This window comes from Macrobrachium nipponense, chromosome 2 (assembly GCF_015104395.2).
Source record: "Macrobrachium nipponense isolate FS-2020 chromosome 2, ASM1510439v2, whole genome shotgun sequence".
Taxonomy (NCBI): Eukaryota; Metazoa; Arthropoda; class Malacostraca; order Decapoda; family Palaemonidae; genus Macrobrachium; species Macrobrachium nipponense.
Window position 1 is genome coordinate 98,064,138 of NC_087201.1, and position 27,032 is coordinate 98,091,169.

The following is a 27,032-nucleotide window of genomic DNA, read 5'->3' on the forward strand; positions in this document are numbered from 1 at the left end:
ATGTTCCATTAGATCTCTGGACTTTAGTTGATTTTAGTTGTTGATCTAAGTAGTGATTTATGTATCTGGTAGGTAGTAGGCCGTACTGGGTAACAACTAAATGACATGCCACGAACCGGAAGGATAGGAGCCTTCTCGCTTCACACTCACTAAGGAGCAAAGCCCCTCGATGGAAGTATTGTTAAGATTACTATGGAAGACATCAAGTTGGAGCCGAAGAGACCAGAGCTCAGAGTAAGGTAAAAGAAGAAGACATCGAATTTCCTTGGCAAATTTATTGGCACATATACCTTGCTCAGGAGTGATCTGTGGACTTGTACTTCACATGAAGTTGAAGTTTGATTACTTTCTAGAATCAAACTCACTTTCACCGTAGGGCCTAAGGCAGCACATCACTCTTTACATGTAGGGCGCGGCATGGGTCGGTTAAAGAATTGGTTCTCTATTTCTTTTTCGTATAATTCACAGTAGTATAAAAAATAATGGCACAAATGCATAGCTTCGTTTCAATCAAAGAGTTGGTTACGTAAAGACATTATGTTCAGATAAGACAGGCCTTAGTGGAGCGTCTCGCTGGTTAAGTCAGTTGTTTGTGAAACAGACTGTAGGGCATGAATTGAACTGTCAAATAACTAAAACATTTCTAAGAATTCCTGTGACAGCTGCTTTATTCGTTGCTACATGAAGAGCTGTTTATGAGGTCTATGACAAGGGATTCTGTTTATCCTTCAGAATAATGGACACAGCTTCGGGCCACGAATTGGTGTAAAGCAGTCTCCCAAACTTTTTCAGGCTAGCGCCCCCTTGGCTTCCAGATGGTTTACTAGCACCCCCTTCCCACCGATAAACACAGGTGAGCATTTTTTTTGCTCCAGATTGAAAGCAACCGTATTAAAAATAAACATGTATTTCCCAAATAATACTTAATTTAATAACAGAGCTATGCATTCGCTTATATAATTCCAATGTCACTTTTATTATCTATAAACTGCACACTTAGGCTTAGTGTTTATGACATATTTTTTGTCATTCAGATTTTGTAATAAGAAAAAGCAATCTATTTATTGCTTAAAATGAAATGCTGTTAGTAGCACCCTGTCGCCCCCTAACCCCCAAATTTAGAAGCCACTGCGCCTCAGTGGCGTGGTTGGTATGGTGTTGGCGTCCCACCTCGGTGGCCGCGAGTTCGATTCTCGGCCATTCCATTGAGGAGTGAGAGATGTGAATTTCTGGTGATAGAAGTTCACTCTCGACGTGGTTCGGAAGTCCCGTAAAGACGTTGGTCCCGTTGCTGAATAACCACTGGTTCCATGCAACGTAAAAACACCATACAAACAAACACTGCTGCCAAGTCACCACTGAAGCAGTACCTACCAGGGAGACGTCCAACACAACCGAGTCCATCCAGTAGCGTCTGTCACAAGAACAGCAAACTGGGACGACAAGAAAAAGCAAAACTGTCAGATTTGGACAATGTTTTGGGTGACGGAACAGCGACACTAACTGGATTCCTAATAATGAAACTTGGTCATTATCCTCATGAAAGAGCATTGTTTTAGTCTCACTTATCAAAGGGAACATTGAATGAAAGCAGTCTCTTTTTAGGCTACAAAGATATGTGGCCTCAATGTGAAATGACGCCTGAGGGGAAATGAAAATTTTCTAAACAGAGATGTTATTTCCTGTCCTTACAACCTTTGCTGCTCTTAAAATGTTTGATGCAAGCTTTAGTTGTCAAATAAGAAGCAGCGCTTCGTCAAGGGCGAGGAAATCGAAACAAAAGTCATATATTTGTTAATGACGGTCGTATTATCAAAAGTCAAATGTTCTGGTCACAGTTTAATGGAAGTAGCAAAAAAAAAAAAAAAAAAAAAAAAAAGCTTCAAAATTGTCGCCACTAAAAATCGTCACCACTTGACTGTTGTTCCTTTCTTTCAAATGCCAGGTCAAGTCGAAGGTTTGTGAAACAGAATACAGAAGATGAACAGTCAAACAGCTAGAACATCTGTTTGAACTCCGGTGACAACTGCTCTATTCGTTGCTAAATGGAGAACCATAACCGCAACGCAACATCTTGGGAACTAAACTTCATCTTCTGTCGATGAACGTAAATTTAAGCGGTCTGGAGGGTCCATAGGCGAGTCTGTTCACCGACTGAATATCTTCGTGTTTATAATCGACGTCGAACTCACTCAGGATCTGTTTTGAATGAGAAGAAGAAAAAAAAGAAGCGTTAGAGATGGTGGGTGTTCTCCTCAGGATCTGTTCAGAATGGGAAGAAGAGGCTGACCAACAAATATGCACATGATCTGCGAGAAATGAAAAAAAAAGTGTGGTCAGAAGCAGTTTAGAATTTGAAGGCTGGGAGAACAGTTGGAAGACATTTTAAAATGAAACTGGTCTGGTAAGCTTTAAACAATGTTTATCTTTTGCTTGTAGAACGACGGAACAAATTCCGGAGATGTAAACAAACCTAACCTTTCGTAGAATGCCAGGTTCTGACCTAACCAGAATTTTTTATGTACATTATCCAGATCACGGAGTCATCTAATCTCTTGATTCCTGTAGGGCTGGGCCTAAGTATTTGTTGTAAGCCAAGGATTGAAATTGGGGTCAGGTTATGTTAAGGAATGAGAATAGTGGGACATACCACTTGCTGGTTTTAGAAACGACGAAGTGTGTCATGGGATAAGGTCATGATGTCGCTGAGTTGTCTCTGGTGTAATTTGTAATTAAAAGATGGCGTCTTTACTTAAACCACTCGACAAATGTTTTTATGATAAGCAGTCCTTGTTAAGCGCTCCAGTGAATAAGACTTATTTCATAAAACAGAACTGAAGCTGGTGAACTAATGGAATCATTAATACGGAAGTCTAAAAAATAAATACACAAATAAAAAAATAAGAAAGCATCACTGACTGACGAGCTCCGAAATTAGAGGAATGGTGAAGAATCGATCTCTTACTCGAACTATCAAACAGATGACTTCCTGATAAGCGATCCTCCTTCCGATACACATCCGGGGCCCGAAGGAGAAAGGCAAGAACGCGAAGTGATGTCTGGGCGCCAAGGGCGAACCCCTCAGGAACCTTTCCGGCAGGAATTCGGAAGCCCTAGGGAATATGCGCTCTTGGCAGTTCACCAGCATCGTTGGCATCACCACCTGCCACTGAGAGAGAGAAAGAGAAAATAATGTGGGAAAGGTAGGAAACTCTCGATTGCACTGATGTGTACGGGACAGTTACAACCCTAACCGCCAGAGGTATGATGATCTTCTGCAATTTCTGTGGAAGTCAGTTGCATTGTCCGCAAAGACTATCTTCTTATCAAGGCTTTGAATCAGTCTACACTTCTTTTTCTCCTCTGGCAAGCTTCTCAGGAATAAGGAAAAATAATTTAGCGTCAGTATTTAGAGGAAATTCTCTTAATCAGTGTCATAATTCCGATTTCCTTGAGCTAATAAATGACTCCATTGATAATGATAATACGTTTCTTGTATTCTTAATTATGAGATACTTTATCGCTGTAAAAGGTTATATCATTCCTCTTATTCTTTGTATACTCTTCTGATTTTCATTCATAAACATTCCTGGCTAAATGTCTTTGGTTATGCATTTTGATCTTATCAAACATTAGGCTATGTCAAAAACATTGAGGTTGCATTTGTCGTACTTTTAAAGAATAAATTAACATAAATATTGATAAAAAGTAAACATTTTGTAACTTTGGACAAACCTAACTTGTATTAATTAATTTACATCTTTGCACAAGCACGCATATATCTTAGGATGGTATATATATATATATATATATATATATATATATATATATATATATATTATATATTATACATATTATATATACATATATTATATACATGTATATTACATACACACAACAGACACACACACACACACACACACACACACCACACACACACATATATATATATATATATATATAATATGCTATATATATTAATATATAATATATAATGATATGATATCATATATATATAATATCTATATATATATATATATATATATATATATATATTATATATATATATATATATATATAGTATATATATATATATATATATATATATATATATATATAATATATTATAATGTATATCTGTGATTAACCCCGCAACAGTTTCTCAAGCAATACTGTTTTAAGTGCTCCAACTAAAACTGCTTACAAGGGCTATAAATTACTCATTCTTCGTCTTTAAGACTGACGGCCTCTAAACTATAAAATTGTCTCCCTCGTTGCATTTCAACCAACATTGTTTAAGCAGCTAATATACTCATTTAAAAGTAAGATGAATAAGTTCTTGGATATCCTGCCAATGGAGCCAAAATGGAATAGTATACAGGGCATTTCAGTGACTCCAACATAAGGCACCATTCTAATTCGACCTGTCACACCATATCTAATCCCAAAGTCAGTCTGAAGCATCATCGCTTTCAGTAACCGCTATAAATGGTGCCACAGAATGGAAGACTTCGAGGTTGGAATTCCTCACCTCAAGAGGTGTGCCACTTTAATATAGGTAATTTTAAATGTAATTCTTCATCTCTCTCTTTCTCTGTTTATCCTGTCCGATCTCGGACGAGGTAAGAAAGTAGAATAGAGTAGAATTTAGACCAAAAGCCATGCACTGGGACCTAGGAAATCATTCAGCGATGAAATTGACAGTAAAAAGGTTTGAAAGATGTAACAGGGGGAAAACCTTGCAGTTACACTATGAGTCAATTGTTAGGAGAGGGTGCGAAGTAAGATGGATGAAAGAGAATATGAACGGAGGTACGGTAAAAGGAATGAAAGGGGTTACGTTACAGTTAGGAACCTTAGGCCCTGTCCACACTAGCAGGCACTGCCCGACGGGCAAACACTGTTCCCATAACCCGTTCCACTATTCTGACCGACCGAGTTTGGAGCCAGAATGTTGCGATTGTCTGGTAACACTCCTTCAGAAGCAAGAGAAATTTAAACAAGTGGATGTTCCCGACTGGCATGCCCGCTAGTGTGAACAAGCCATAAGGGACGTTGCGAAGAACTTTAATGCCTACAGCGCCTTGCATGAGGTGCACTGATGGCACAACCCCTAGTAAACTTACGTATAGTGCGCCGCTGTTAAGTCACAGCTAGGGTGGATAGAGAAGGAGAAAATACAGGGAGGAAACTAAAGGCCGCCACTAACGATCAATTATGTCTGCACAGTCGGCCTGTGCAGGTAAAACCGAACCCACTAACGTTCAGTTGTTATACCAATGAAGGTAAAACTGAACATGACTGGGTTCAGTCTGGCCTGCACAGAGGCATAACTGCGCAGGTAAACTATCATTAGTGGCGGCCTTTAAAATGTTTATCATCATATTATATTAAGAAAAGAAAGCCCTTGATGTCGTCATTCTCATGCGTTCGTGATCCAGATGATATAGAAATACATTTTCTTGAAAGGCAAGAAATTCCAACCTCCATAATCAGGATACCAATAAGTGCTAATGGACTAAGTAAATAAGACTTTCCATTTCGATTAATACGAAGGTTATTTCCATCAGTCAAAGAACGTCAACACTAGTAACACAAAGAATTTCCAAATAAAGAACAGAAGGAAAACAAAAGAAAAAAGTGCCCTTACCCCTTTTGGAATGAGGTATCCACTTAATACCGTGTCCTGTGTCAGCCGTCTGGTAATTCCAACATTGACAGGCATCACCCTGAAGAAAGAAGAAGAACATTTGTCTTCTGGTTTAGTTACTGTCTCACCCTCGATACACATTCAGTTAAGGAGACAAGTGTTGAGTGCTAAAACAACCAAACTTTAAAATGACCGCTTCACAAGTCAATGTTTAGGAACAAAATAAAGAATGATCTTTCTACATTAATTTTGAAATCACTTTCCACACACGTGCGTCCTCTGGGAAATTAACTTATGCTTTCATCACTTAGCTTATTATCGTATAAACAATGGCAACGAAGAATACTGCCCAACAAAATGAATGGAAAATACATATATGTGCATATCCTTTTTTGCGTCAAACTAACTGAGCAAAGACAACAGCGAACCTTAGAGTCTCCCGAAAAACAGCTTTGGCATATGTGAGCGAACCCAGCTGCTGCGGAGTGAGGCGTTGCGGATCTGGGACGAAGGTCTGGATTTCCTCCCGAAGTCGTTTCTGCTCTTCTGGATTGCGAGCCAGTAAGTACAGCATGTTGGCAACGGTGTGCGAAGTCTGAAAGACATTACAGGTGAGCAGCGAATGAATGTTGTCTGTCACGACGCTACCTGGTCGTGGAAGTGCTAATATTTCACCGTGGAGATGTAGCGGCAATACAAGGCATAAGTGCTTGCAACAGCACCAACAGAAATTGAAGTGAAGTGTGAGCGATGATAGCTGTGTAGAAGTAAAAGATTAATTTTGAAAATATCAATTTTACCATGGACTCAGATGATACATTAGAGTGCAGTGCGGCACATTACCTTACCAAGATGTACAGTTCGGTAGCTAATAAGGGTAAAACTAAGACAGCTACATTTCATCATATCACCAACGTCCCTAGCTAATTAACCATAATTAACCATGTTAGTGCCTGTAGCGATAAATGACAACTAACCGTGTCGATACCCGTGGCTAACATATCCAACAAGAAAGTCAAAACATCCTCTCTACCCAAACCGGGTAATCCCAGCAGCGTCTCCAGCAGAGTGCTCGTTTCTGGTGCTTTGTTTTTCGAACTGGTGCTGTGATAAGGACAGGCGGCGGAATCGGACGAAGCAGTGAATGAAGACGATGCTTTGCTATTTCCTTCATCTACCGCTTGCTCTGACAAAGCGAGGCGAGCTTGGACGAGTTCTTGCGTGCCCCGTATGGCTTCCAGCGCAACCCTGGAAGAAGTAATATTATAATACTGGACCTGAGCGTGCTTTCACTCCAGTGCCATGGATCATATAAAACCTAGTTTCACTGGGATTGAATAATATAAGGAGTATCATGGAAAAACAGCAATTGTATTTTCAGGCATCAAAAAAATAGTCACTGATGTATTCTTTGCAGTTATGATTTTTTTCAATTCAATCTTTACTTGGTGACTTATTCCCGGGGAAAATTCGGCAAACTCTCAGCCTGTGAAGTGTGCAAATCACGGGTAGAGCTAGAGGATGGAGCCATGCTTTAAGACCATGTTATTCTACTAATTTGAAAACAAAATTGAAAAATTGTTAATAAGGAAAAAAAATGTAACAGATATATTACGACCTACAATCCTCAAGGTAGATAAATTACATGGTCCGCAAAAATAAGTAATGTAAAATAGCATTACTTTATGCAAATGAAGAAATGAAAGAAATTTGTGATGAATAATTTTTGTTCCCAGCTCCTAGAATGGATATCCTTGATACGACCATGTTCTGTAACGTCATCATAAGACGACAGCAAACCACCTAGTTAATACCGTATTCCTTTCAGTATAAACATTTTGATGCCAAACCCACTCTGTAAAAATGTCGTGGGCTTCTTGAAGCTTCTTGATGGAGGAGGTAGGAAAGTATTGCCATAATTTGACGTTTTCCGTCTCGTGCAGCGCCTCCAGCAGTTGCTCCACCAGACAGATTAATCGCGAAGAACTCGGAGACTCCTTTTCTTGGTTTGGGTCAAGAATTCCAAGTCTTCTCTCAAGGGCAATGGTGCCCAGAGCTAAAAGATAGAGATGCATGTTACGTCTTTGTGTGTGTTGTGTGTGTGTGTGTGAATGAGGTTATTTGAGGAATTCACTTTAAAACGAGGATGTTGACTAATATGTACTGCCCATCCAATTTACCTTGCACGTGCCCGTAAAGATTACAAGGATTATTGACAGAATATGAAAAAAGAAAGCGATGTGTAGTACTTGGAAAAATGATCAAATGTTTGCATGGCAATGACCTAGTATTTCTGAGTTTATCGCTGCATTTCTTTATAAAGAGTTTTAATCTTCAATTCAAATCAGCTGAGGAAACTTCATTAAAAAGAGTGTGAACTCTGACATCTTACATTCGAGAGCCCATTTATACATTTCTCTCTTGAAGGTTCCAGGGACCTCGTTGTTTCCGTCTCGAATAGAACGTATCCTGGAACATGAACGTGTTGCATTAGAAATCGTTTCATATCAAACATTGCGCAGTGAAATTGAACATATCACATCTTGTCTCAAATTTGTATATAACTCAGAATTGTAGATCTTAGCTTGATATATATCAAGGTGGAAATTGACATGCACCGTACTTCCGATAATATCTGCCTCCTCTCAAAAATTATAATTGTTTACAAAAGGACAGATTTATACATACATATATTGTCTGAGATAGTATGTTAAGTCAATTTAACTCCCCCCCCACCCCCCCCTTCTCTCTCTCTCTCTCTCTGAAAAGAATCTGTGCGTATATGAATATTATATATGATATATTATATATAATATATATATATTTATATATATATATATAGATATATATATATATATCTATATATATATATATTATATATCGATATATATAAACACAAATTCTTTCCAGAGAGAGAGACCGAGAGAGAGAGAGGAGGAGAGAAGTTTAATTGGCTTAACATACTGTCTCAGACAATCTTCAATTCATTAAAAAAAAAAATTAAACCTAGCTATTATGGTAATAAAATCAAAATATAATTTCTCATCTGCTTGCCGAGATTAAGCTCCGGTGCTTGCTCGGAGAGGTTTCATCAAATAGGAACCATTTCAGATTGTCAGTCACTTTCAACATTTAGTTTTAGCAATCAGTAACAACTTTCAGCCTGGGTGACTGGAATTCACTGGTTCCTTCAAGCATACAGACATTCTCTTCTCCATCACAGGTTGATACAGAATAGAATAGAATACATGATTTAGGCCAAAGACCAAGCGCTGGGACCTATGGGGGTTTCAGAGCTTAAACGGAAATTGACAGTAAGAAGGTTTGAAAGGCGCAACAGGAGGAAACCGTCGTATTATGAATCAATTGTTAGGAAAGGGTGCAAGTTAAGATGGAAGAAAGAGAATATGAATGGAGGTACAGTAAAAGAATGGAAGGAGTTGAAGGTAGGGACCGAATGTACACTGCAGATAACCTTAAGTAATGCCTACAGTGCATCGCATGAGGTGCATTGATGGCATTACCCACCTCTAAGGCCTTGACCACACTAGCGGGGACTGCCCGACGGGCAAACACTGTTCCCATAAGCCGTTCCACTATACTGACCGACCAAGTATGGAGCCAGAATGTTGCGACTGTCTGGTAACACTGCTCCAGAGCGAGAGAAAATATAAACGGCTGGAAGTGCCCGATGGGCATGCCCACTAGTGTGGACAGGCCTTAAGGGGACAGCTTGATGCAGCTTCTGGTATACTGTAATTTAATTATGAATCGTCGTAGGTGTCTTAGACAAACAATTTCCAACACGCTTAAGTTCTCTTTACACATGCCATGACTCATTCTGCAGGATTTGCCCCCAAAAATGAATGGTAATGACCCTCAAGCAAAGGGTGCCCAGAATTTCGACAAGTGTTCACACATATGCAAGGTGTCTCTCTCCGAATGATTTTATGTGATTGGAGGAAATTTCTCCCCTAAATAAGTGCCATCATAAGAACTTTAGGTGGTATAGACATTCTTGAAATCAGTATGTAAAATCAGGCCTTTACCGCATAAATTTTTGTTGTTAAAAATTGTAACAAGAGTTAATCAAGACAAAACTGCATTATATACATCCACTGATTGATTTATATGGGCATTATTTGTCACCCTGCATCCATACATACATTTTTATAGTTTTATATATATATTATATATATATAGATATATATACTATATATATATATATGTGTGTGGTGTGTGTGTTGTGTGCGTGTGTGTGGTGTGGTGTGTGTGTGTGTGTGGGTGTGTGTGTGTGTGTATTTGTGTGTGTGTAATTAAGCGAATACCACAGGAAAATGATAGGCAGAAATCCAAGCGCATTCGTCTTTACTGAGACATTGTCAAGGAACGCATGAAATACAGTGGGAAAGAAAGTTGTCAGGTAAACAACAAGATCAAGAATACCAGATGGTTAATTGTCAAAAGGGTAAACATAGAGATAATCCAGGATTATCGGATATCACACGGTCACAAACCTAAACATAGATTTAATCCTAACAGAAACTACAACGCATCGTATAGTCCAAAACATGTAAAAACTGAATATATTAATTTTGTTGCTTATATTTATCTACAACTTTTTTAATTATGAAGGCATCAAGGCATCAACCAAGACTTAAATTTAGATTCAATGATATTCCTTGTAACTGTGTCATTACATGGGATTAAGGCTCTTGTTTGACTCCAATTAATAGGATTATCTAAATCTCTCATATGTACGTATGGATAATGCATTCGATATTTGCCCAGTTCTCACAGAATATTGGTGCTGTTGGAGACGTTGTGAAAGAGATTTACCGGTTTGTCCATGATAGACTTTATCACACTTTTTCAAGGAAATTCATATATGCAGCCTGGAAGATCTTTAGGAGAATTTTTTATCACTAAACTCTTGACATTATTATTACTGAAAACAACATTTATGTTAAAAAGCTTTAAAATTCTAGGAATTTCTAAAAACCTTTCATCATATGGTAATCTTAGGATGTTATGCTTAAAATTCAAGTTACTCATTAGTTAAATAAAATTTTTTCTGGCTCTTTTCCATGCCACATCTACAAAAGTCCTTGGGTATTTAAGTTTCAATGTAATATCATAAATAGTTTTATTCACAGCGTCAATAAACTGCGGACTACAGACACATAAAGCACTTAGGAACATCCCAGAAAAAACAGAGAATTTAACATTTTGATGGTGATTGGAGTAGTAATGAACATTTTTTCTAGCTCTTTTCCATGCCACATCTACAAATGTCCTTGGGTATTTAAGTTTCAAGACAATAGTTGTATCTCAGCGGCAATAAACTGCGGGCAGCTAGCAGTTTATTGACGCTGAGATTAAAACTATTTATGATATTGCCTTGAAACTTAAATTCCCAAACACTTTTGAAGATGTGACATGGAAAAGAGCTGGGAAAACATTTTATTTAACTAATGAGAAACTTGAATTTAGTAAGCATAACATTCTAAAATTACCCTATGATGAAAGGTTTTTAGAAATTCCTGGAATTTTAAAGGTTTTTAAAATAAATGTTGTTTTCAGTAATATTAATGCCAAGAGCTTAGTAATAAAAAATTCTCCTAAAGATCTTCCAGGCTGCTTATATGAAATTCCTTGCAAAACGTGTGATAAAGTCTATTACGAACAAACCAGTAAATCTCTTTCACAACGTCTCAAACAGCACCAATATTCTGTGAAAACTGGTCAAATATCGAATGCATTATTCGTACATATGAGAGATTTAGATCATCCTATTAACTGGAGTCAAGCAAGAGCCTTAATCCCAGGCAATGACACAGTTAAAAGGAATATCACTGAATCTTGTTTCAAGTCAAATAATGGAAATGTTCTAAATTTAAGTCTTGGTTTATTTAAACTCGATGTCTTCATAATAAAAAAAGTTGCAGATAAATATAAGCAACAAAATTAATATATTCAGTTCTTAAATGTTTTTGACTATAGTTTCTGTTAGGGTTAAATCTATGTTTAGGTTTGTGACCGTGTGACATCCGATAATCCTGGATTATCTCTTTAATTTTTACCCTTTTGACAATTAACCATCTGGTATTCTTGATCTTGTTTACCTGATAACTTTCTTTCCGACTGTATTTCATTCGTTCCTTGACAATGTCTTAGTCAAGCGCTTGGATTTCTGCCTATCATTTTATTTTTCTGTGGTATTCGCTTATTTAATGAAGTCACGTGCATCTACTGTGATTTTTTAAAAGCATATATACTATATATATATATATATATATATATATATTATGTATATAATATATATATATATATATCAGATATTATATTATGTATAGTATATATCACATATTATTATATATTATATATATGTATATATATATATAATATATATACTATATACATATTAGTATCTATAAGGTATATTTTATATATATATATATATATATAGATATATATATATATATAGATATATATATATATATCTGTGTGTGTGTGTCTGTCTGTCTCTGTGTGCGTATGTGTGAAATCATTGAAACGATTGGGAAGCTCGATATTTCCAAATACAAAATTGGTTTTAAAAATTTCATTAAGCGCCACATTAGAGTATTTTTGAATATTTTTTACTTAATTCCTAAGTTAGAAGCTTAATCAGTTTTCTAAGGGAAGAATAAAGTACTTCCATTCTCTTTTTGGTTCAAGCAAATATTACTCGTTTCCTTCATATATCAGCGCACCATAACACGAAAGAAGGTGGTTTAGGCTTATTACAAATCTAAAACGACGAAAACCTCATAAGTGATCAGAAAAATCTGTTTTTAAACTGAAAAACCCGTGTGAAATATCAGTTCTACCTTTTGTGTTTCTGAACCATTCGTCTTCATTATTACCGGTCTGCGAACTATTTAGCTGACACTTATCTCACATGATTTTGTTGTTACTTTGATAAGCTTTATTGATAACTGTTTGGGTATTTACCCAGTCTTTCAGTTATGCTTAGTAGGTATATCATGCCTATCAACATATATTTTTATAGCCTTCGTAATATGTTAGCAAATACCCAGCGTGTTAGCGCCATCTACCAGTCGTTCCAGCGATTGGCTTTCGTTTCTCTGAGGTGAAAACACCTTCCACCACTCTCACTACTCCATGGGGATTATTGGGGAATGGGGATTTACCAGAGCAGACAGCCGCCAGCCGGTGGCTGGCTAGTCGCAAGGTAGTTAGGAAAGTTAAAATTCTATTGGCCTTGGAACGAGCGCAGAGGAAACGGTTTAGTCGTGTTCTACTGGTTTCCCGCTTTTTTTTTTTTTTTGTTTTTTTTTTTTTTTTTTTTTTGAGTTTGTGGTGTTAACAAGTTTTTCTCGGAAGGTGACTAAAATTGAACGTGTTTTGTATACGTTTGTGTTCGGTTGGCTTAGATATTGACGATTAGGTGTCTGTAATTATTTTTTAAAGGGTGGTTGGTATAGTTATTAAAATGAGAAGTATAGTTGGTGGTTGACGTTTTGCCCGATTTTTTTTCAGGTATCTGTGCTTTGTTGACTAGCAGACCTCCTGACTTCTCTAGACATCGTGGGTAACGTATTTTTTCCTTAAAACTAAAAGGTAACCGCTCTTATTATTTCTTTTTAAACCAAAGATATTGCAAGCTTATCCTCCCCCTTCAGGGGCGGAGCCCCTGAATGGGGAGGATTTCCTATTGTCATACGGTAGACAAAAGTCTACCGTATGACAATAGGGGCTTGCTGTTAGCTCTTATGCTAATTAAGTGAAGTGTTCTTAATTGATAGTATGTATTTAAAAAGTCCGGAGATCTGATTTTTATAAATATAAATCGCACTTGCCAGGAAGAATTTTGTACATTAAGAATTGTTTTGTATGTAGGACATCTCTTGAATTGTCATTTTGACGTTTAGTATTTTAGCACATCCTCCTGCAATGTTTTTGAAAGGTCCTAACGTAACACATTTTCTAGGTAGCCTGTATTGAAATTCTAAAGACACGGGTCTGTCTGACTATATTTTTTGTCTTGCAGGTTGCCAGCTGGGAAGGAAGAAAATACCTAGACACGTTCATTTTCCCTGTGACTCTAGAAATCAAGAGGGACTTAAAATGGTGGGAGATTCTATACTTGGGAATGACAATACTCTAGGAGTTTTTGGGCTTTCCCGTTCCCCAAGAGTAGAGTCCTGCCCGAGGACGGTAGAAAGTTTCTCTACAATAACTGCTCTGCCATGTATTGGGTGAGCTTCCTAGGGACTTCACATCCATAGAGCAGTTTAGCTACAGACAGACGCCACAGGAGTTCTAAAATTCTTCCCGAGTCGGTAAGTGGCAAGGTCTTGAATACGTTTGTTACATAAAGATGTTCCAGACTTGATCGGGAATGACGCAACAGAATGGTAATGTTCCAGATTGAACCGGAAGCGACTTGCCTGAATAGTAATACAAGAGTAGCAATTACAATTGATAACCTAACTTTAAATTTCTTTTTTATCCCCGGTTGTTTGATTAATATTGCTGTTAATGCATGACTAGATGCCGGGAGTCATTTCAGTGGCAAATACTTGACTTTTCTGGAATTTGCTTTATTGGGGAGAATGTCTTACAGGCGATAAAATTATAGGTTTAATTTAGTATATAGATCATATTTAAGAACTAAGAAAACAAACGCCTTTCTAGTTTAAACTAGAAATTACACTCTTGACAGCTTGAGCAAAAATGGTTAGATATATTCTTAAGTATTCTTTTAGTCTATGATTGAGTTACAATCTGCTAATAACTGGAAATTCAAAAGTGTCTTAGAAAGTTTTATGATTTTAAGATTTTGACTTTTGTAACTAGCCTCCATGTAATATGTTTGTGTATATTATGTAGTACAACGGAATAATTAATTCTAAATTGATAAACTAAAATGTAACGCGAAAGTATGTAAGAAATAATGAGAAATATATTGAACCAGAGAATGTGCGGTGCGTGGTAAAGTATTCTTGAGCTCTACTAGTGGCCTTGATGGTTAATTTGTCGCCACCATGGGTAAGGCGTCAGAATGTGCCCCTGATATGATCTAGTAGTCATAAACAGCAAAACAGTTACGCAAAAACCACCTTGACACAGGTTAAACAGCCTGCAAACACGTCCATAAATAAATTAGGTTAGGTATATATATGCACGTTGAAATGAGCAGAATTTAATATGCCGACGATTATCTTCTAGTATGAAATGCTTGCCATGATTGTGAACTATGCAAAAATATGCCTTAATGACATTGACAAAACTTGTTCCATTCCGGAATGGGCGAGGGTAGTCCAAAAGAATATACACATTAGATAAGATGGCTTCTTAGTAGAGTCGTCGCAGGAACTTTTAACTTAAAATGATTGAAATAGGGAGTAATTAATTGCACTATAACGAATTTTTTAAAATTTACGGGGCAGTACTTGTCTTATTGGGATTTCGTACATCTTATTTGTTTAAACCCTTTTCTTGAGTTAAGTACAACTATGCAGCTTTAAGCATTCATTACCTTGACATTTAGGTCTTGGAAATTCTACTTTCCATTGCAGAAGCCTTGTACTACATCTACTCTTAGGGTGCAAGTAATTTTTAGTTTTCCTAATCTTCATTTAAAAGATCTGGTTATATGGCAGTTAGTGAAAGGCATAGAAGCTCTTTGCTTGATGTGCTAATCGGGGAGCGGATATTAGCAGTGATCATATCGTCGTTGCAAAATAAGACTTAAGCTAAAAAGTCGGAGAGGAAAACCTGTTGATATTGGGATGCTTAGAAAGAAAAGGAAAAGGAATTTAGAGTAAAATGCAAAAACAGGTATTTGGTGTTGGAAACATTGGAGGCATGGGAGAGGAGAGTAGACGAGATGTCCGGGATGTGAATGAAGCTTTACATGAGGCTGTTGGTTGTACGATTAGGAGGGAAGAGTGATTGAGGATGAACATGTGGGAGTCACAAAACTTATGATTTGAGAGAGAGAGAAAAAAAAGCAAAATTGAGGGGCGATGCATTTTATTAGTGAACATTTTGAGTTAGTGACCAAGTGCTAGAGTTTGGACTTAGATCAAAGATGATCCGTTGATGAAAAGATTGCGGAAACAAAGATTAATGAATAAAAATGCTTAGAGCTAAAGGATAGCATACAAAGCAATTGGAGAGCTGATTGGAAGTGCTGGTAAACGTGACCATTCAGGGACATGGAAAGTAATTTGACCAAAAATTTAAAAATCAGAAATAAATAGAAAGAGCACTTTGAGACAGTTCTTAATAGACCAGTCCCCCAAGAAGAGGATATACCGCCCTCTTAGTTAAAATGATGGGATCATCCAAGTCCAAAGAAAGGATATCTGAGTCGGTGTGGGAATTGGAGGGGAGTCACGTCGACACCTGTAGACTTGAAATTTGTCAGTATGTTATTGAACAGGTTAGAGCCAGTGGTTGCTGTGATCAGATCTTCATAGTTAAGCATTTAATGCAGTAAGCTAATGAAATGAGAACACAGTTAAGTCTCTGTTTTGTTGATTTTGACAAGGCCTTGGTAGTACTTCGAGACGGCCTAGGGAAAAAATCATGAGGCATTATAGAATACCGGACAGTTTGTGAGGGGTTTTATGAACATGCATGAGGGTACATCTTTTAAAGCGATGGGTGATGGGTGTTTGAGTGATCTGTTTGAAGTTGTCTGGTGTGAATCATGGCGGGGTGGGGGATGGGGGGGAGCATTCTGTTTGTTTGTATTGGTCACCGATTGCGTTACGGGAAGGGTGAAAAGAGAAAATGGCCCTGAACAATCCTGATGGTTCTGGCGCTTGGTCCTCAATACCTAAATTTCATAATCAACCAATCAATCAAAGGAGAAATGGATGCAAGTATATATGTGGAGAAAATGGGACATTTCTTGACATAGATTATGCTGATGATATAGTTTTGATCTGCGAGGGACCAGAACAGATGCAGTGGTTGGATTGTCTAGTCGGTGAAGGTCGAAAGGCGGGTTTGGTTAATAACTGGACCAACTGAAATCATGAATATGAATATTCAAAATGTACAGGATAGTCGAATTGAAGGCATGGTTTTAAGAAAGTGGATAAGTTTAAATATTTAGGTACAGCTTTTAACAAGACCACATAACGAACCTGCGAATGAATGCCTCTGCCACTTCGTTCATTCTGGGAAGGTAGCGACCGACGATTTCGGGATTTGTGATAGGCTTCTGCACCTGGCGCCTCACCCTCCACCACTCCTCCCCCTGCCTTTGTTACGAAGCAGTTCAAAGATTATCAAAAACTAAGGCGTGAAGAGACAAAGTTCTGTATTATTCAAGAGTGAGGAAATGTAGATTATACATTTCGATGGACTCGAGATCCGACTTTTAGACATGTCTAAAGAACACCCCTTCTTTGAAATAGAATAGCTCTTGAATGAATTATTATCAACATTTTTGGCAGTCCTAACACTTGATCGCAATTCATTATTGGAAATAAGAAGCTGCCTGTGTATCAGTAATGACCTTCATGAAGTTATGGGCTAAGAATATGAAAAAAAAAAAAAAAGATTCCCAGTTCCAAAGAGAACTAAACATACTCTGCCAATATACCAGCTTTGCCAAGGAAGACGTCCTGGTAGGTATTGGTTTTGCCATCAGCTCCTCCTGGTCCTCGTATCTTTTTGAGAGACTGCATTCCTGGTCGAATGGGGTTGTACATGGTAGACTGGTACATTTTCTGTACGTCAGCCGGGTCAGTGATGAAGATCATGTTCGGGTGGCCTGGCATGTCCTTCCGGAAGATTGGCCCGAACTCTTCCCTGAGAGCCCTCCAGAACAGGTACAGACGTTGGGGGTCGAAATCTGAGAGATTATTATTATTATTATTATTATTATATATTATATTATTATTAATCATATCAATAAACAATTTATCGAACAAACCTAAAAGGCCATCAACATGCGGACCAAACTAAGGCCACGTAGAATAAGTGAAAGCAACAGGGAAAGGTGTTTTTATAAAATGAAGTCAGTCCTCCGTGACCATACAATGAAGTTTCGCTTTTGGGACATATTTTATTTTATTCTATGTAAATGGTTTTTAAGGCGGCTATAACCTTCCGTATAAAAAGTGGCGTAGTACACTTACATCTGTTTTTGAAGGAGTTAAGAACCAATGTTTCAAGTAACTTTGAGGCCACTTTGAATACTTTCTGTGCCATTTTGGCACCGGAAGTTATTCTTCTCTGAGACGCTAGACTTCATAAAACGTCCAGCTCTCTCCGGAATCTTATTCTCGGTGGAAATAATCATCTTACTAAACGGGATTGGGTGAAAATTAATATTTCGCCTTGACATTTTGGAGCTGATGAAAAGGCGGTCTTCTATTCGCTGTTATTAATTAAGCACTAAGAAACTACGCCGCTGTCTCGTTGTTTTTAAATTCTAACTTCAATACTTGCAAGAAAGCCACCATCGGATGTCAGCCAGGGATAGACAAAGAAAAATAGAAGAAAATGTCTTTGTATTTCCAGTACCTACCTACCTTTATGACTTATCATATAGGGCAGACAGCCAACCAGCGGCCATGATTTTGGACCGGGCAACTCGGCTGCTGTGCGCGGAGAGGAAGGGTCTGCGGTTGTGGCGTCGTCTAATGTGAACGATCTTTCTCGCAACATCTTTCCGTCATCAAAGATGAGATCGGCATTCTCCTCCATCAGGTTGTAAGCCTCAAGGTAAGGCAATGACTGGCTGGGCTCGGAATAAAACTGGTGATCGCTCGGTAACTCTGCCATTCTGTAAGTTTTCCCTGTCTGAATGGTGGCTTCCGCCGGTTTTGACTGGGTCGCCAGTCGTCTGGCTCCCGAGAGCATTGGGAAATCTCCCGCCGAAGTCTCCTCTTCTTGTTTTCTATGCAAAGGGGCCAAGGATCTCTCGGTAAGATTCCTCCCGGCTTTCGACCGGAGATAGGGCCACCTTCTCATTCCTCTGAAGGCTCTCATCTGGGCAAAGGGGCGGAAAAGTATAGGATATTAGTTTTGTTTTTCTTACCCGTATATTTTGTAACGAAACCGAATGATTCTGATGTGAAAATATGATTAACATTTATGCTTTGTGTAGTGAAATAAGTATGGTTGCTTCGTGAAAATGAATCTTAAATTATACAAAAACATTCTAGGACTGTTGTTATTTGCATTTTATCATCATATCAGACTTATCACGATCACTCAAGCATCCGTAACATCAGAGATCGTGCTGAGACTGCAAAGTCATACTGTTAGTTTTGCAGCATTCAATTAAATATACTTTAAGAGTTGTATTTTCCAGAACCCTTACCACCATTTCTGATATTTTGTTAGTTTCCGCTGGAAAAAGAAATTATTATTATCATCATCATCATTATTAATATTATAGTAATAATAATAAGAATAAGAATAAGAATAAGAATAAGAATAAGAATATTATTATTTTATTCTTATATTATTATTATTATTATTTTATTATTATTATTTTATTATTATTTTACTATTATTATTATTATTAATTATTATTATTATTTTAATCTATTATTATTATTATTATTATTATATTATATTATATATTAATTATTAATTATTAATTATTAATAATAATAATAATTATATATAATAATAATAATAATAATTTAATAATAATAATTATAATTCTTTTATAAATATCATTATTAATTAATTAATTCATTATTATAATTCATTAATTATTATAATCATTTATTATTATAATCATTATTTAATTATTAATTATTAATTATTTAATAAGATTAAATAAATTTAGTTCTTGAATCACTTCCTGTTTCCTTCGTCGTCATTTTTCCCCTTTGGATTAACATTTTATTCTTGGTTATGTGGACCCAGTTTATTCAATATTTGCTCTATGAAATATTCTACTTCAGTGGATGTAGTATTTTATGTTTTATTATTTTCCGGTTTTTGGTGCAATTTAAGTAGTGACAGGGTTAAAAAAATTAGGTTTCCTATAAATTATACATTTTTACAATATATAATGGTTATGCTTGTAAAATAGGTCGTACTAAATGCATATAATAGTGTTAATATATATGTATATATACATTAAGTATATATGTATATATATATGTATGTGTGTACATGTATATATATGTTGTGTGCATTAATTCAATTAATAACAGGACCTTAACTAAAATGTATGGTAGCCAGTCCCATTTATCAATTTGTATATATATATATATATATATATATATATATATTATATATTATATAGTAATATATATTTATATATATATATATATATATATATATAATCTTAAAAGGGCACGGCAGTGAATTGTTACTCTCAGCTCTTTCTGGTTAGAGACAGGTCACTCAGAGACAAGAATGCTGAAATGAAAAACAGCCAGGAAAGATAACCAATGCAATTTTAGGTCGGTGACGCCTCAGAAATCACAGGCTTTGGACATGCGGCACCCGTGTTTGCTGGATGCCCCGCAGGGCGTGTCTGCATGTGTGTGTGTAGCAAACAATATATGGCTTTGGTGATGAGAAATAGGAATAAGAGAGGACACTTTGATTACTTGTGACAGGGTGCGGAACACACTGAAGAGGTGTTGAGAGATATTGAGAAGTGTTGCAGACCCATCGAATAAGGTAACGTGAGACAGAACTTTGAAAAAGTTAACCTTTGCAGTGATAAAAATATGTGGGAGAAAGAGAAGTGTGGTGCGATACACATTCCTTTTGATTAACTCTCATGAGTAAAGTGATGTAATAGTCGTGGTCTCTTTATTTCAGATGGGTTCAATGTCACCATATAGAAAAATGGATTCTGTAAGACGTATTTGACTTATTAAAAATGGTGTGGTTAGTCGGACATAGGGAGATTACAGGGGGTACTTACTTAAACCTGATTTGGGAGAGGAAACTGACAGTTTAACAGTTTTTTTGGGGTCAAGAGTTAATTCGTTTTATTCCACTTTAATTAATATATTTTGTTCCATTTTAATGTTAGCTAATGTGGGAAATAAAAAGTATATTTTTGTATCTGTGGGGTTTATTAGCCTAGTTTGCATTCTTAGCTAACGCCCCAGAATGATCTGCAACAAACGAGGTAGGTGCAGTTGCCTGTTTGTTTAATTTTGTTTAAACGAGTGTCATTTGGTCCTAAAAACTCTTTAAGATATATATATATATATATATAATTATATATGAATTAATAAATGGGACTGAACAGATTTAAATTGAATTACGTTAACCGTCAACATAAATATAAAATGGAAACTCGCTTCCCAATTCCATAAACTAGAGCACACTTAAATACATTCACACAAAGTATAAAATCATATTACATATAGACACACTTACATAAGGCTACACAAAGGCATATTAAAAATGTATATATTAATGTAATCCTAAAGCACTCCGAATAAATTATATCATGCAAAAATGTTTTAAAAGATCCAAAAGTATCAATGTATTCAAACAATAATACATTTATATAATACCACGTAAAAAACGCAAGGGGCTAACCTTTCAATGCAAGTAACAGAACTCCACTAACACAAAAAAAGTTAAAACAAAAATCAGAAGCACAAATAGTATTGAACTAGGACTACTTAGAACAATGGAATGGAGGCGGTTTGAGCGCTTAACGAGGGAACACGAATTTCGATATTTGGAGATTCGAGTATTAGAAGCTTTGTTGGTTTTGTGCTTGGCCAATAAAGTGATGCACTGTAGTCTATAGGCATTATTAGTAAATAATGGTTTGAAGTGTCCCCCCGTCCCCTAGCTGCTTTCACTTGTTAAGCCTTTTACTTTACCTCCATTCCCACTCCCGATTTAAGTTTTGTTTCCCAGCAGTTTGTACTGCTTCGCGTCCTTTATTTTTCTGGATATTTTATCTTACCATCTACTACAACTCTCTCTTTCCACAGCCTTGACAGCTAAATGGCTAAAAGTATTCCATTGTTTAGATTGACATACCAGATTTCATAAATCATATAAAATCAATTTATCTTCCTGATTTTCACTTGCTGCCACTATTTACTCATCCTCAAATAAACTCTCTACTCTTTTCGTAAATATTTCGTAACTCTTGCAGTCATTTCTGCAGTTTCTTTTCATTATTTCCAGTCAGTTGTTTTTGTCTGTAAACATAAACTATTCCACACTTCATTCACGACGCTTTCTCTTGTGTCCCAAATTTGCATCAATATGTCCTTTATCTGGCTTATTAGATTATTCCAGCCATAATGACATTGAATAGATATGGAGACATAAGGCCCCCTTAAATTGGGCTCACTTGTTCACCAAACTAATCACTCTTCCATCATACATACCGCTTGCGCTTATAACATATCTTTACACTATGCATCTTCAGTCTCCTTTGAATAGTTTTTTTTCTTTGTCTTATGCATCACATAGTTTTCTCCCAATGTCAGACTTCTCCCATAGCTGTTTCGTGACAAACTCTTATTCTATTGTCTTCTACCTTACATAAAGCCCTGTTCATCCCTCTGTCATCTGCCTTACTTTGTCAGTCAACTTCTTTCCTTACACCTTTTCCAAGTGTAAGAAGCAATGTTATGCCCCTGCAATTCTAAAGCCGCTTCCACACGAGGGGCAAAGACACGACGGGCACTCTGATTTGCCCGCAATTCTCTCGCTTTTCAACAGTGTTACCAGATCAAACTGTCCAAGGGAGGCAGTAGTCAAAGGCAGGCGAACCTATGGCTTGGACCACACTCGTGATCGCCATCCACTTTCAAAATTGGTATCAGTGTCTGCCCGCCTTGCATTTGCCCTTCGTGTGGAAGGGGCTTTATATGTTACTCTTAGTAGATCCACCCGCCCGCTACCTTGTTTGAATCTACACATTCTCCCTACTGGTCCATCTGGAATCTTTTTTACTATATCACATTCTAAATCCTACGGTGCATCGTCGCTTGCATACTAAGCAATGTAATATATATCTTTACTGCTTTACATTAGTACAATTATTCCTTACAGCTATTCTCATCCAGGCGTATCTTACAAGCTGGTCAGCGGCTCAATACAAGTTTTCACTACTGTACCTCAGTATCTTGTAATCCCTTGCACTTCTAGTGTCTTTCTGTGTTCTTCAGTCTAATATTGACCTCCTCATATCCGGAAAGGTCACTCCACAAGCATTCCAAAACTTGCACTTCTGTACCCACAAGCACTTGTGTCTATGATCCCCCATAGAAATGACTTATTTCTTTTTGACTTCTTCCAGCTATGTTTCTTTAAATCTAGCTTATATCTAATTCATTTTCTTCTTACACGTTCTTCACACTCCATCCTTATTTAACGCATCATGATTACATTAACAGCCAAAATTTTACCTCGCCATTTCAAACTTGAAATTTGTTTTCGGTTTTGCTTCAACTAAGTAAAGAGCAGTATGCCTCCAGCCACCCACCCTTCTTTTCTCCTTACTACTTCATCCGCATTCTTGCCTATCCATCTACTCCGGAGGTGGGCAACCTTTTAAGCATCAAGAGCAACCTATTGTTGGTGTTTCAAGACGAGAGCAACAAACATTCTTTTTTCGAAATCATTTTTAACCAGTAGATTAATATAGTTTATATTGCCATTATATTATAACTAAACCTTTCAAGTGCCGAACACTAAAATCTTAGAATTAACATGAATTTTGATATTAGAAGTCATATTTTGTTTTGACGAAAATTTGTAAATGTAAAGGAAGAACATATTACTGTGTAAGTTTTTGTTTCGTAAGAGACCTACTGGAAGCAAATCTCTTTCCATTTCCTCAACGAAGCAAGTTTATGCTGCATGAAATGTAATTATAGATATCAGAAAACACATAGCCGATCCGATGTAGTTATAATTTTATTTGGCTGAACAGATTTTTTTATTCTATATCAAAAGATATTCAAGCAAAAAATAGATGAGTAAAATACAATTTGTAAAGAAAATATGCCCATATACAAATACTAGAGCAGATATGAATAAATTATACAATTATGTACCATACATATACAGCGAAAGCAGATATTAGTAATTATATGATACTGTACCATTAACTGTAATGGATTCAGCAAAATAAAGTGGTTAACTGAAATTGTTACAAAATCAAACAAACTAGTGAGAACCTTGGCTTTGATTGGTATCTGCCAGCTTTTCAAAATCAATTTATTCAATTGAACATTTATTGAAAATGTATAGTTATGAAACGTGCTGCATCAGTGCTGGCGAGCGCTAAACTCACTTCCCCTGAGAGAGAGATCACTCTGAGACCTTCAAAGAGCAGAGCAGGAAGGAGGTGCTCCTCGCGAGCATCAGGTTGCCTGCCTCTGACATCTACTCTATACCAGCACGTGCTACCCTGGCAAACTCTTGGCCTTACCATTTTCTTTTTCCCAGTAATTATATTTACGATTATCATTTTGGAAACCACGTATTCCCAGTAGGCAAACCTCTATCCAAACATATTTCCACGTGGTGTTATAAATCTCATTTACGAATTCCGTAGCTCCAAAACTGGCCGAGCACATATGTCTTATTTTCTTTATATTCGTAGACCATGCAAACTCGCGATTACAAATTTTCATCTATCGCATACAATCTTACCTGACTGCTTGTCGCATTAATACATTTTTAAGTTCCCAAATGTCCTCGGAGATGATTTTGACACCACAAGCACTACCCCAATTTTTTAGCTCTACACCTTTCAGTTATCAGACATAAACACCATGTCTTAACCATTCCTGCCCATACCCATACACACACTCACACTGCTCTCCATTCAACTTTGTCTCATTATGCCAAAATAACGTTCTTTCTCTCCCTATAATTAAATAATCATATATATATATATATATAATATATATATATATATATATATATATATATATATATGTATATATATATATATATATATATATAATCTATATATATCTATATAAAATATATATATATATATATATATATATATATATATATATATATATATATATATATATATATATATATATTATATATTATATGCTGAAATCGAAGGACGAAAATCTCCGTCCCTCTTAGAAGGAGACCATAAAATTGTCATGAACTTTCTATAAGCGCGTGCACCCGAATTGTAGCCTTGACCTTAAATGTTTCTTATATTGCCCTTCTGTAACGAGCGGCATATCAACCTACATGTAAGTGTCTCATTCCGTTGGTCTTATTAACTGGTGTTATGTATTATGGCAGAGCATTTGCACGTTCCTCTACGCCGTGAAATTCGGAACGCATCCCTTGACAGACGTCACATGATCCACAGTAATGTTTGCTAACTTATACATACTCTTGGGGTAACCGTGTCATGGCTGGTAAATTACAGTGTTCAATTTTCCAGCCAAATTACCCCCAAATGGCCTTCAATTTGTCATACACAACATCTAAAAATATTTTGCCGTGATGAAAATTGTAAATATTTTGTCACCACTAATTTGGAGCAAATATATTTCAAAGTTAGTCTGTTTTAAGAAATTTATGACTCCAAAGCACCTGTTTACCACAGTAAACAGGTGACTTGGTTAGTTCTATTATTATTCAGGTGAACACTTTCGAAAAAATGTACGTCTCTCTGAAAAAATATGCATGTAAATATAACAGGAAGAAACTAAATACAATGGAAAAAACTCATTTGAACAGATCAATTCATTATTATTATTATTATTATTATTATTATTATTATTATTATTATTATTATTATTATTATTATTATTATTATTAAAAAATCCTCGTAGTAGCACGAGTCTTCAAATGGAGAAGCAAATCCACAGTTATGTAAATGTACATATATTTAAATTTAAAAACAGCAAGGTTAGCTTTCGGGAATCTGTTCGGTTCCCGAAGGCTATCCTTGCTGTTTTTAAATTTAAATATATGTACATTTACATAACTGTGAATTTGCTTCTCCATTATTATTATTATTATTATTATTATTATTATTATTATTATTATTATTATTATTATTATTATTATTATTATTATTATTATATTCTGGAGCGCCCTAGGGGCTCACATATGCTACGAGAAATCATAGTCATAGGTTAGAAACTACTTGGGTTATAAGTCGTAAACTCTACCATATTCTCCATCTTCCGAATGAAGACTACAAGTTTGTCCTAAGTTACTTATCATTCATTAGAGAGGCGTATTTATGTCACTTTAATCATACCATTAAACAAGTAAAAAATGGGCCGACGTATTTTGTGCGCAATCGAGTCGTTGGCAGATGGACGGTAATGGATAACTTTAACCTTAGATAGACTAAAACTACTGAAGTTAGAGGGCTGCAATTTGGTATGTTTTTGCAACCCTCTTGCCTTAGTCATTTCTGAGATCTGAGGGCAGACAGAAAAAGTGCGGACAGACAGACGAATAGCCATCTCAAAAGTTTATTATATTCTAATTTTTTACAGAAAACTAGAAATTCTCATAGTAGGATGAGTCTTGAAATGGGGAAACAAATCCACAGTTACGCCTGGGTAGCCTACATATATTTTGAAAATAAATCTCTTCATAAAGCTTTCGGGAATCTGTTCCTTTCCCCTTCTAAGAGCTTTCGGGAATCTTTTCGATTCCCTCTTGAAAAGGGGAACCGAACGGATTCCCGAAAGCTTTCTGTTGAGATTTATTTTTAAATATACCTATTTGCCCATTCATAATTGTGGGTTTGTTTCTTCAGTCACATCAATATGACGACACACCCTTTTTGGAAACAAACGTGTTGATCGATCCCATCACAAAAGCTTCAAATGAAAAGTCGATCGATGATTTCTAATATTGCTCCGAGCAGAATTGGTCACTTTCGCGTATGTCGAAGATGGTACTCTATATATAGCATTACGGTTATGGTGCGCGGTGCAGGCAAATTTCGGCAAATATTTGCGGGTCTGAGTAAGGACCATTTTGGAATAAAAGCATTAAAACCGGAAATTTGCTCAAACCGCGTGAAATTTAGTTACGAACCAAATTTCAGGTTACTATCGCCTCGAAAACAGGTGTTCCCACACTCAACGACCCAGCGAACAGTCGAAAATATTCATGCGTCGATCGTATCACGAATTTCTGGGCGTTTTTGGACTATTTCGACTCCTACACTTTAGGCTGCAGAGAGCCCCTAAACAGAAAAGGACCAACACAAGCCAGCAAAAATGCCTATTAAGACTCGATTACCTTTAGCAGAGAAAGGGCGAGACAGAGTGACGAAGATGTAACAGTACGACGTACTCGGACAGAAGCAGCACTGAGCTTACTGCTACTTATCCTGGCGGGGAGTGATTCATTGATAAAGAGGCGAAGTATTTAAGTG

At 36.5% G+C, this 27,032-nt stretch overlaps 2 protein-coding genes across 8 annotated transcripts in view; one reads left to right on the forward strand and one right to left on the reverse strand.

Annotated features, from left to right (window-relative positions):
* LOC135220833 (uncharacterized) overlaps positions 1–27,032 on the forward strand; it is a 115,814-nt gene that overhangs the window by 31,828 nt on the left and 56,954 nt on the right. For 4 of the 7 annotated variants that reach the window (XM_064258385.1, XM_064258382.1, XM_064258390.1 and 1 more), the window contains exons 2-3: positions 13,196–13,276; positions 13,707–13,998. The gene's annotated coding sequence lies outside the window, so the exon portion shown is untranslated. Of the gene's footprint in view, positions 1–12,846; positions 13,999–27,032 lie in introns of those variants that run through there. The other 3 variants (XM_064258384.1, XM_064258386.1, XM_064258383.1) reach the window with 3 other exon arrangements.
* LOC135220830 (cytochrome P450 CYP12A2-like) lies at positions 261–27,032 on the reverse strand. The gene is made up of 11 exons (XM_064258379.1): positions 26,897–27,032; positions 18,214–18,673; positions 17,267–17,531; positions 16,819–16,935; positions 8,043–8,119; positions 7,505–7,706; positions 6,628–6,898; positions 6,079–6,245; positions 5,651–5,729; positions 2,966–3,169; positions 261–2,199 (listed from the first exon to the last, which is right to left on the reverse strand). The coding sequence occupies exons 2-11, from the start codon at positions 18,671–18,673 to the stop codon at positions 2,089–2,091; spliced, it is 1,953 nt and encodes a 650-aa protein (XP_064114449.1). The 5' UTR covers positions 26,897–27,032; the 3' UTR covers positions 261–2,088.

Bases quoted from the DNA above. Each gene is read 5' to 3' on its own strand.
- LOC135220830 (XM_064258379.1), bottom strand. From the start codon at position 18,673: ATGAGAGCCTTCAGAGGAATGAGAAGGTGGCCCTATCTCCGGTCGAAA. The intron at 17,532-18,213 runs GTAGGTAGGTAC...ATAATCTCTCAG, and splicing joins CTATATGATAAGTCATAAAG to ATTTCGACCCCCAACGTCTG. The intron at 2,200-2,965 runs GTAAGAGATCGA...CATTCAAAACAG, and splicing joins TCATCTGTTTGATAGTTCGA to ATCCTGAGTGAGTTCGACGT.